General features: G+C 45.1%; 1 protein-coding gene across 1 annotated transcript; it reads left to right on the forward strand.

Annotated features, from left to right (window-relative positions):
* The first annotated feature begins 1,781 nt into the window (after positions 1-1,781).
* LOC308475317 (putative mitochondrial transporter UCP3) lies at positions 1,782-12,166 on the forward strand. The gene is made up of 6 exons (XM_081002395.1): positions 1,782-2,037; positions 4,549-4,746; positions 5,386-5,487; positions 7,981-8,161; positions 9,333-9,816; positions 11,959-12,166. The coding sequence occupies exons 1-5, from the start codon at positions 1,797-1,799 to the stop codon at positions 9,445-9,447; spliced, it is 837 nt and encodes a 278-aa protein (XP_080858521.1). The 5' UTR covers positions 1,782-1,796; the 3' UTR covers positions 9,448-9,816; positions 11,959-12,166.

A 12,166-nucleotide genomic window follows, 5' to 3' on the forward strand; every position in this document is an offset into this window, starting at 1 on the left:
GACCACCACATATGATAAAAAGTGTGGGAATGTTCTGGGGTGCAGGAGAGGATATATTGACTAATTATATCCTTATCCAACTTGTGCTAACAAGTTCCCAAAATATCAGCAGAGTTTATAGACATTCCCCTTTAAGTTCGCAACGGTAACGTGTGCACAGGTTCACTAGAACCTCTATAATAATTACTCTGGTAATTTCCCCTTTTGTTCCCTCTTAAAATACAAGACACGACACAGTCTTTATAAAAGTATAAAAGAGTTTACTCACGTTCTGTTCACAATATGATCCCAGAAGGCAGACAGCTTAAAAAGGTTACATACATTCAGAATCTATCTTGTAGCAAGATAGTCCTTTCCTCCTCTCTTGGCTGGCAGCCAAGAGAGCATCCTTAGATGTTGCTTCATCAAAGGAAAATGGCAGAGAGAGAGAGATGGCTGCCTGCCCTGTGCTTTTGTCATTACCTGCACAGGTGAGGCCACACCCACCTCTGGTCACATGCGGAGGAAGTCCGTCCCCAGGAAGTTTACCTGCTTGCTGGACAGACATCCCTCCCCATGTTCTAACATGTACACTCTAGGAATGTTGTCATTGACTGCTCCTGTGTTTACATCCCACAAAAAGAACCTTCTTTCTCTTTACATTTCCAACTCTTGTTTGATTTAGATTTATACGTTTTTGCCAGTTTACTTGGTGTTAGATACCGACGATAATTTTCATGTAATTTTCTCTTAGACCATAGCATGCTGTAAATTTTATATCCATATTCCACAATCGTTCCCATGCTTTCATGTCTATATTTTTTAAAAAGTTTTTATTAACAATTTCAACATAACAAATTATCAAAATATATCATATTCATTATTTTTGCCCTTTTTTCCCACCCCCACTTCAAACCCTCCTTCCCTTAGCTCCTCTCTCTGATTTCTCAGCACATATTATTCTCTGCATGTTATAAAATTATACATATCCTTACATTGTCTATCTACCATGTTATCAACCAATAAATTTGTGTATTTTTATTTAAAACCTGCCAAGGAATCCAATTTGTTATGTTGTCTTTTTAGATAAATTGTAAAAAGCTCCCATTCTTCCTTAAAGTCACAGTTGTCCTTGTCCCGCAATTTGTATGTCAATTTAGGCAGCTCTGCGTAGCTCATCAATTTTTCTTGCCACTGTTCTTTCATTGGGATTTCCTCATTCTTCCATCCTTCTGCTATCAAGACACTTGCCGCTGTTGTAGCATACATAAATAAGTTCTTTGTTTTTCTTAGCAGGTCTTGTCCTACAATCCCTAACAGAAATGCTTCTGGTTTCTTTACAAATGTCATTTTAAACATTTTTTTTCAATTCATTATATATCATTTCCCAAAAATTTTTAACTTCTGTACATTCCCACCACATATGCTAAAAAGTCCCTTATTTTTCTTCACATTTCCAACATGTGTTTGACCCGGTTTTCTTCCATGACTATACATCGGTACCTCCGGTTAAGTACTTAATTCATTCTGGAGGTCTGTTCTTAACCTAAAACTGTTCTTAACCTGAAGCACCACTTTAGCTAATGGGGCCTCCTGCTGCTGCTGCTGCACCGCCGGAGCATGATTTCTGTTCTCATCCTGAAGCAAAGTTCTTAACCCAAGGTACTATTTCTGGGTTAGCAGAGTCTGTAACCTGAAGCGTATGTAACCCGAGGTACCACTGGATTTTGACCAATATCTACTGCCCAGTGTACCATTGAGGATTTTACTTGCTCAATGCAGACTCAGTCTGCTACAAAACGGAGCTGTGCCGTGTGATGAGTGTTCGATTTCTCGTCCACTTCTCCTTTCAGATCCAGGGGGAATGCAAGGCTTCCAGGACAGCGAAGAAGTACAAAGGGGTGTTGGGCACCATCACTACCATGGTGAAGACGGAGGGGCCGAAGAGTCTCTACAACGGCTTGGTGGCCGGCCTCCAGCGCCAGATGAGCTTTGCATCCATCCGGATCGGCCTGTACGACTCGGTGAAGCAGTTCTACACCCCCAAGGGCTCAGACAGTAAGTTCTCTGCTGCCTCTGGAGGCCCCAAGCTCTGGCGGGGGTCTCGTTCGGAAACACAGCGGGCTTCCAAGCGTCTCCACCCCCATCGTTCTGCCCGGACACTGAGGTCCAACACCGAGGGCCTTCTGGCAGTTCCCTCACTGCGAGAAGCCAAGTTACAGGGAACCAGGCAGAGGGCCTTCTCGGTAGTGGCACCCACCCTGTGAAACGCCCTCCCATCAGATGTCAAAGAGAAAAACAACTACCTGACTTTTAGAAGACATCTGAAGGCAGCCCTGTTTAGGGAAGCTTTTAATGTTTAATAGGTTATTGTATTTTAGTGTTCTGTTGGAAGCCGCCCAGAGTGGCTGAGGAAACCCAGCCAGATGGGCGGGGTACAAATAATAAATTATTATCATCATCATCATCATCATCATCATCATCATGAGCTATCCCATTGACAGAACATCGGCCTGTCATCCTACGCTACACTATCAAACCTATAAAATCCACTATCAAACCCACAATAATACTACAACCAGACTTAACACGGACACTGGCACCAGAGCCTGCAATAAACCCAGATGCCAACTTTGCTGCCACATACACCCGGACAACACCATTACTGGCCCCAACAACATCACACATACCATCTCGGGACTATTCAATTGCTCATCATCTAACATTGTGTATGGCATCAAATGCCAACAGTGTCCTTCAGCTCTCTATATTGGACAAACAGGCCAAACCTTACGCCAAAGAATAAATGGACATAAATCTGACATCAAGAATCACAAAACAGAGAAACCAGTAGGAGAACACTTCAATCTCCCAGGACATTCTATACAAGATCTCAAAGTAGCTGTTTTACTACAAAGGAATTTCAGAAATAGACTGGAAAGAGAAGCTGCTGAATTGCAACTCATTACCAAACTTAAAACCATGGAGAGACCTGGTTTGAACAAAGACACTGGATTCTTATCCCATTATACATGACTAAGCCATTTCTCACCTTCTCACCCCTTGCCTTTTCCTGTAAGACCTATTACAGTCGTTAAGAGTCGTCAGCAGGCTCATCTCAGCTATCTGCCAATCTCCCATTCCCACCACCCTTCTGAGTAATACCCCTCCCCACCTTCTCACTATATAGAAGGATCTGGCAACTTCTGTTTCAGTGTATCTGAAGAAGTGTGCTTGCACACGAAAGCTCATACCAAGAACTAACTTAGTTGGTCTTAAAGGTGCTACTGGAAGGATTTTTTTTATTTTATCAAACCTATAGTTATGTAAATTCAACTAACAAATATACCCACAATGCAACAAGCTGTGTTTAACTATATGAATTATTTATACATCATATAAACATACCTCTTTTCACATTATCAAATTAAGCAGAAGCAACTAAAGACCAACATTTTGAACAGGAAATACAAATAGATCAGTTCTTATATACGTAATGTCCAAATGGAAGCTTTTTTTGTGTGTTCCACATATGTCTTTACGAATACAAGTGTCAGAGGCGACAACTTTAAGAAACAGTACCTGCAGAAAATGAACTTGTTCCTTGTAATGTTCCACATCTGCCTTTGCAAAGTATAGCTGTATGCAGGTATCAGACAAAAGAACTTAAGACAAGGGTTCCCGGAATAATACCTCATTTCGCCCTGCCGGCCTTCATCAGCTGTGCATACTCTAAATAATACAGATAAACATAATAATGTATTTTTTTAAACAAATTAGGAAATAAAGCACATAACACACATATTGAACAATGGATCTACATACCATATATTGTGTTTATCTGTATTATTTAGAGTATGCACGGCTGACGAAGCCCAGCAGGGCAAGACAAGGTATTATTCTGGGATGGGAATGATCCTGTTGGAGTAAAAAAGGTGGGATGGGAGGTAGAATAAACAAGGATAACAAATAAATAGAATAAACGTGGCAGTTAACAGCTAGGGAAACATCATCGGGGAAATGAGATAAACTGCCTTGTGAACACAGCCCATATTGTATAACTGGGGGAAGAGATGGAACAAGGATAGCAATCCATTATAATGACAAAAACAGCCTCTGTCTCTCTGTCTGCCTCGCTCTCTCACTCTCTTTTTAAAAATTAGTTTTGTTTGGTTTTACATATTTAAAATTATAATCGCACCACAACATAGCCACAGTTTAAAGATTCCTCCAAATCTCTGGACTTCCCCCCCATAGGTTCTGAGGTTAAACCTTTTCTATTGCATCTTTTTTCAATAATTACCCCCCAAAAAAACAAATCAACTCCCTTATACCGTACTTCTCGTTACGTTACAAGTGGTGTTATAGTCCTGTCCATGTTTTCAGCTGCTTACAATGGTCTTTAAGGTAAATTGTATATATATTTCCCCCCATTCCTTATTAAAGTTTTGGTCTTCCTGGTTCCTGAGCTTTCGAGTCAGTTTTGCCATTTCGGCATAGTTCATCAACTTGATTTCCCCTTCTTCTCTGGTAGGGACTTTATCTTCCGCCTCTTTCTCTCTCTCTCAGGCGCCAGCATCCCCACCCGGTTACTCGCCGGTTGCACCACCGGAGCCATGGCCGTCACCTGCGCCCAGCCCACCGATGTGGTCAAGGTCCGCTTCCAAGCGCACATCAGGTTGCTGGGTGGACCAAAGAAGTACAATGGGACTGTGGACGCCTACAGGACCATCGCCAGGGAGGAAGGGGTCCGAGGACTCTGGAAAGGTGCGTTGTCTTCCGCCATTCATTCCCTTTTTGCATGATATTTATTATGATTGTCCTATTTATTACCGTATTTTTTGCTCTATAAGACTCACTTTTTCCCTCCTAAAAAGTAAGGGGAAATGTGTGTGCGTCTTATGGAGCGAATGCAGGCTGCACAGCTATCCCAGAAGCCAGAACAGCAAGAGGGATCGCTGCTTTCGCTGCGCAGCGATCCCTCTTGCTGTTCTGGCTTCTGGGGTTCAGAATGTTTTTTTTCTTCTTGTTTTCTTCCTCCAAAGACTAGGTGCGTCTTGTGGTCTGGTGCGTCTTATAGAGCGAAAAATACGGTAATTTTATTTCCTACCCGCCTCTCACCCTAAGGTCGCAGGGTGCGGGTGTCAGATGCCGCAATATGAAAATGCAAACTTGTAATCGGTTCAAGTGATTTTAAAATCAGAGCCTAAAAATCTCTCTGAAGTGTAGGTGGGTTTCCACAAGGCAAGATGCAGCGATAACAGCAAGAACATTTATTGAACTACAGTCGTGGAAACAGGTAATTCTAGCCACCGAGACCTCCTGGTCAGCTCCTGGGATCCAGTCAGGAGATCACAATCCAAAATCTCTACACACACACCAACCCTTTGCTTCCGCCCACTACAGGGACCCTGCCAAACATCATCCGAAACTCTATCGTGAACTGCGGGGAGATGGTAACCTACGACCTCATCAAGGAAACGCTGCTGAGATATCGGCTGATGACAGGTAAGGAGACCTCCTCTCCCCAGATGCTGGAAATCTAGGCCTCAAATCTAGGTCTGCTCCAGTTACCTAACTTGTGGTCTTAAAGATTATGGCATGTCCAGCCAATGAAGGAGGCAGGATTCAAAATGGCGGCTCAGTCTCTCTCCTTTCCCCCCTGAAATATTTTTATTGGTTTTTACAGATACAACTTTACATCAACAACATTTATATACTCATTTCATGAGATTCTCTGGATCTCATGACTTCCCCTTCCCTTTCAAGGATCCTTCTATTATTATTATTACTACTACTACTACTACTACTAATAATAATAATAATAATAATAAACTACATATCAATACATTCTCCACAATTTCCATTTATCTAACTTAACAATGGGACGCAGGTGGCACTGTGGGTTACACCACAGAGCCTAGGACTTGCCGTTCAGAAGGTTGGCGGTTCGAATCCCCGTGACAGGGTGAGCTCCCGTTGCTCGGTCCCAGCTCCTGCCAACCTAGCAGTTCGAAAGCACGTCAAAGTGCAAGTAGATAAATCGGTACCTCTACGGCGGGAAGGTAAACGGCCTTTCCGTGCACTGCTCTGGTTCGCCAGAAGCAGCTTAGTCATGCTGGCCACATGATCCGGAAGCTGTACGCCAGCTCCCTCGGCCAATAAAGCGAAATGAGCGCCACAACCCCAGAGTTGGTCACGACTGGACCTAATGGTCAGGGGTCCCTTTACCTAACTTAACTATAAACTGCTTTACAAGTGATTCTTAGAGTCCAGATAACGTTTTGATCTACTTCCAATAATCCCTTAGGTATGTTATAAAATTTCCCCATTCTTTTTTTAAAGTCCTTATCTTCTTGGTTCCTAAGTCTCGCAGTTAATTTTCCATTTCGGCATATAGCCCAGCAGTTTGGCGGCTCATTTTTCGCAGCCACACCGCCATACAAGCTGTCAGCACGTTACCTCCGTTAGCTTAATGAAACCTCCATATCCAAGAGCAGTCTATCGCAGAATCCCGAGTGCAAGGCATGAGCAACAGGGGTTGGCCATCGCTCTCAGACACGTTTTGAGCTTCCCAGCATTTTCTTGGCTGGCAACTGGTGGAAAAGAGGACTGGCTGCGTCACACTAAAGGAGCACCTAAGTCAGAGATGGGGAACCTGTTCCCAACCCAACAGATGTTGCCGGCCTAAAGCTCTCATCTCTGACCCTCAGTGACGCTGTCTGGGTTCGAGAACCACATTGGGCGAAAGATAGCATTGCAGGGGATAGGATTAGATGACCTCCAGGGTTCTGTCCAACCCAACGATTCTATGATTCTATTGTTGTTGTTTAGTCGTTTAGTCATGTCTGACTCTTCGTGACCCCCTGGACCAGAGCACGCCAGGCACTCCTGTTTCCCACTGCCTCCCGCAGTTTGGTCAAACTCATGCTGGTAGCTTTGAGAACACTGTCCAACCATCTCGTCCTCTGTCGTCCCCTTCTCCCTGTGTCCTCCATCTTTCCCAGCATCAGGGACCTTTGTCAGCAAGGTGATGTCTCTGCTTTTTAAGATGCTGTCTTGGTTTGTCAGAGACATCACCTTGCCAACAAAGGTCCATATACTTAAAGCTCTGGTTTTCCCAGTAGTGATGTATGGAAGTGAGAGCTGGACCATAAAGAAGGCTGATCGCCAAAGAATGGATGCTTTTGAATTATGGTGCTGGAGGAGACTCTTGAGAGTCCCATGGACTGCATGAAGATCAAACCGATCCATTCCTAAGGAAATCAGCCCTGAGTGCTCACTGGAAGGACAGATCCTGAAGCTGAGGCTCCAAGACTTTGGCCACCTCATGAGAAGAGAAGACTCCCTGGAAAAGACCCTGATGTTGGGAAAGATGGAGGGCACAAGGAGAAGGGGACGACAGAGGACGAGATGGTTGGACAGTGTTCTTGAAGCGACAAACATGAGTCTGACCAAGCTGCAGGAGGCAGTGGAAGACAGGGGTGCCTGGCGTGCTCTGGTCCAGGGAGTCACGAAGAGACGGACATGACTAAATGACTAAACAACAATAAGGTTTGTCATTGCTTTTCTCCCAAGAAGCAGGCGTCTTTTAATTTCGTGACTGCCGTCACCATCTGCAGTAATCTGTTATATGATTCTATTATCCAGACATATAAATTAGCATTTGCAGTTCCTGTTTCTCACCTCTGCCCATGCATGGTGCACCTCTTTTATGATGTGTGGCAAATTAGACTGAGAGAGAGAGAAGCTCAGGGTTACCCAGTGTATGTCATGGCTGCTGGGTGGGATTTGAACCCAAATCTCCCCGTGTCCTTCATCAGACACTATAACCGCTGCACCAAACTACCTCACAAGCCTAGATCTTTCACCCAGCCTTTGGCCTTGGCGGCCAACCCTCAAAAGGTAGCTTCTGGAGCGGCTTTCTAAGGGAAGGAAGCTCCCAGTTTGGGGGCTTTCCCAAACCTGAACCATCTCGTGTCCATCCCTTGCCACCAACAGACAATTTCCCCTGCCATTTTGTCGCCGCCTTCGGAGCCGGATTCTGCGCCACCATCGTGGCATCTCCCGTGGATGTGGTGAAAACGAGATACATGAACTCCATCCCAGGACAGTACAAGAACGCTCTGAACTGTATGTTCACCATGGTGGTGAAAGAGGGTCCGACGGCTTTTTACAAAGGGTAAGCAATAACATCCTAAACATCCCCTTCTGTTCTTTTTATTAGTAATTAAATCTGTATACCACCCTATACCCAAAGAGCCCAGAGCAGTTTACTACCAGGCAGAGGGCCTTCTCGGTAGTGGCTCCCTCCCCGTGGAACGCCCTCCCATCAGATGTCAAGGAAATAAACAACTATCTGGCTTTTAGAAGACATCTGAAGGCAGCCCTGTTTAGGGAAGTTTTTAATGTTTTAAATATTCTGTTGGGAGTCACCCAGAGCGGCTGCGGAAACCCAGCCAGATGAGCGGGGTATAAATAATACAATTTATTATTATTATTATTATTATTATTATTATTGCCATCATCTATGCTTTTTTGGTATCAGTTTCCTTATCTTAAACGCATTTTTATGCCACCTTTTAAATTGGCCTCAAAGCAGTGTACAATTAAAAAAAATATATTAAAACAGAATCAAATCACAAAGCAAAGTTTCAAAATGCAGCAATTAACTAAAAAGACAATTATTATTATTATTATGCCCATCTGACTGGGTTGTCCTAGCCACTATGGGTGGCTCCCAACATAAAACAGTAAAAACACAATAGAACATCACACACACAAAAATTCCCTATTCAGGACTGCAGTCAGACATCTACTGAAGGTTGTATAATCGGTTGTCTGTCTGGCATTTGATGGGCGGGTGTTCCACAGGGCGGGCGCCACTATCGAGAAGGCCCTCTGCCTGGTTCCCTGTAACCTCACTTCTCACAGGGAGGGTACCACCAGAAGGCCCTCGGAGCTGGACCTCAGTGTCCGGGCTGAACGATGGGGGTGGAGAAGCTCCTTCAGGTCTACTGGGCCTTTGAGGCCGTTTAGGGCTTTGAAGGTCAACACCAACACTTTGAATTGTGCTCGGAAATGTACTAGGAGCCAATGTAGGTCTTTCAAGACCGGTGTTATGTGGTTCTGGCAGCTGCTCCCAGTCACCAGTCTAGCTGCCGCATTCTGGATTAGTTGCCGTTTCCAGGTCACCTTCAAAGGCAGCCCCACATAGCCAGAAACTTGCAGGGCTGGATTTGGCCCCCAGGCCTAAGGTTCCCAACCCCTGGCCTACACGATGCCCATGGGAGCTTCTTCCTATGTCTTCCAAGGGCAGCCCATGTCTAACTGTCTGCCTCTGTCCTCTTCAGTTTCATACCCTCCTTCCTGCGACTGGGATCCTGGAACGTGGTGATGTTTGTGTCCTTTGAGCAGCTGAAAAGACTGATGGTTCTGGCGCAGGTGACCTGGGAATCCCCTTTCTGAAACCGGAAGCCGTCTCCGGGAAGGAGAAGGTGGATCGCGCCAAGGACTCCCTGAGAGGAAAACACGGGAGAGGAAAACACGAGGGAGACAGCTTTGGCCAGGGAGCTTTTAGGAAACACTCTTGTCGCGGCGGCAAGGCGCAAACGGCAATGGTTTTAATTGCTTCGGAATGGGCTTGTGTGGCTCAGCAGCGCATAATATTGAAGCTGAGAAAAGGAGGCTTTAAAAAGGACAAATGTGCCCGTGACTTCTGGGTGCTGCCACCCCAGCAAAGGATTGCTGTGAGACTCTGATGCTTCCTTGCCCAGGAGGTTTATCCGGATTTGAATGGGGTCTCGCGTGGCCTGGTGCAAAGGTTCTGACTGACAGGTAAATATGCAATGGGGAATATTAATAGCATTGCACTGTTTTAGGGAGAAGGACCTAATTACACAAGGAAAAAAGTGATTAGTTCAATCTTACTGCAAAGAGACCTACAGAGTAGCAATGATGTTACCAGTACAGTGGTACCTTGGGTCTCAAACGCCTTGGAACTCAAACACTGAAGACCTGTAAGTAAGTTTTCCAGTTTGTGAACATTTTTTGGAAGCTGAACGTGCTCTGTTTTGAGTGCCACACTTCCGTTTTGAGTGTTATGCTGAGGTCTGTCTGTTTTTGCTATTTATTTTGCGTTTATGTTTTTGCTGCTCTTTTTGTTTTGTTTTTGTGACTGTGTGGAACCCAGTTCAGCTACTGATTGATTGATTGATTGATTGTGTGACTGCAGTACATTGATTATTGCTTTCATTTTATGGATCCATGGTCTCGTTAGATAGTAAAATCCATGTTAAATTGCTGTTTTAGGGGTTGTTTTTAAAAGTCTGGAACGGATTAATCCATTTCGCATTACTTTCTATGTGAAAGCGTGCCCTGGTTTTGGAACGTTTGGGTTTTGGAACAGATTAAGTTTGAGAACCAAGGTACCACTGTATCTAAAACTGTGTTGCCAAATCTTGTGTCTCCAGCTGTTTTTGGACTACAACTCCCATCATCCCTAGCTGGCAAGACCAGTTGTCAGGGATGGTGGGAATTGTAGTCCAAAAACAGCTGGAGACTGCAAGTTTGGGAAACTCTGGTCTAAAAGATCTAGAAGCACCAGGTTAGCCTGGTTTAAGCCATAATACATTTATAACGGCACTTCCAGACATCCTTGTTTACAGAACCTTCGTCCCAATTTATTCTCAAGGAATCTGACAATGTTGGCTCTTTTTTGAGCCTTCGCTCTGAATTGTTTGCAGGGATCTTAGGTGATGCACCAAAGCAAGCATTATCCCACACTTTCCATTGCATTCCTCCGCCCCCAATCTCTTTCCTTATCACTAAAAATTTGATCTTGTGGAGAAGAGAGCCAGTGTGGTGTAGTGGTTAAGAGCGGTAGTCTCGTAATCTGGGGAACCGGGTTCACGTCTCCGCTCCTCCACATGCAGCTGCTGGGTGACCTTGGGCCAGTCACACTTCTCTGAAGTCTCTCAGCCCCACTCACCTCACAGAGTGTTTGTTGTGGGGGAGGAAGGGAAAGGAGATTGTTAGCCGCTTTGAGACTCCTGAAGGGGAGTGAAAGGCGGGATATCAAATCCAAACTCTTCTTCTTGTTGTTGTTGCACAAGACCTCCCAGTCATCCATAATTATGCAACCTAAATTTGCCAGTATGCAACTGAATCTCACCTGAAAATGGCAACAGTCTGGAAGCTCCCTTAGTCTTTAAAAAGGTACGCATGACCATTAGGTCCAGTCGTGGACGACTCTGTGGTTGCGGCGCTCATCTCGCTTTATTGGCCGAGGGAGCCAGTGTTGAGCTTCTGGGTCATGTGGCCAGCATGACTAAGCCGCTTCTGGCGAACCAGAGCAACGCACAGAAATGCCGTTTACCTTCCCGCTGGAGCAGTACCTATTTATCTACTTGCACTTTGACGTGCTTTTGAACTGCCAGGTTGGCAGGAGCTGGGACTGAGCAATGGGAGCTCACCCCGTCGTGGGGATTCGAACTGCCGACGTTCTGATCGGCAAGCCCTAGGCTCTGTGGTTTAGACCACAGCGCCACCCGCGTCCCTCCCTTAGTCTTTAAGGTGGTACAAATACACCTTGTTTTTGCAATCGTAATGACACTGAACAGGGAGGAGTCGCAGGCAAAAATGAGGAGGGGAAGAAGACTTTCCTCTCCTAAAGGAAAATGTGGCTAAAGGGAGTTTTAGTTCTGGGTGATGGCTGGAAAAAGTGGACCAATAAAACTACAGTGGCTATAGGTTGCAGGAAACAGGGGACCGCAATACCATCCGAGTCTACCAGCAAACGTTTCTGATAATGCAACATTTTACTGGCATTCTGCTGCCTGAAGCAGGTTGGACATGAACAGACAAGGAAAGGGAAGAAGCTGTTGTCTGGGTGGGAACATTAAAGAGATATCTGTGCTTGCAGACTCCTGCAGAACCTCCTTCCCAGAACTAACTTAAATTTCCTTCTCCTTTGCCTAGAGATGGCTTCTGCAACACACCAGCGTCTGCCCTACTGAACCCGCGGAAAATCTGCTGGCAGATGGAACTCCGGCTGTAAATACAGATTGGATGAAGAAGAAGCAATTTCCCCACCCCAACCCCCTACTCAAGAGGAAATCAAAGCTCTTCTGCCATGTTCCCATTTTTGTAGCATTCCCCCACCCCAAATAAAGCTTTTTTTTTTCTA

This window comes from Podarcis pityusensis, assembly GCF_964106645.2.
Source record: "Podarcis pityusensis genome assembly, chromosome: 4".
NCBI classification, from domain to species: Eukaryota; Metazoa; Chordata; class Lepidosauria; order Squamata; family Lacertidae; genus Podarcis; species Podarcis pityusensis.

Bases quoted from the DNA above. Each gene is read 5' to 3' on its own strand.
- LOC308475317 (XM_081002395.1), top strand. From the start codon at position 1,797: ATGAGTGTTCGATTTCTCGTCCACTTCTCCTTTCAGATCCAGGGGGAA. The intron at 2,038-4,548 runs GTAAGTTCTCTG...TCTCTCTCTCAG, and splicing joins CACCCCCAAGGGCTCAGACA to GCGCCAGCATCCCCACCCGG. The intron at 4,747-5,385 runs GTGCGTTGTCTT...CGCCCACTACAG, and splicing joins GGTCCGAGGACTCTGGAAAG to GGACCCTGCCAAACATCATC.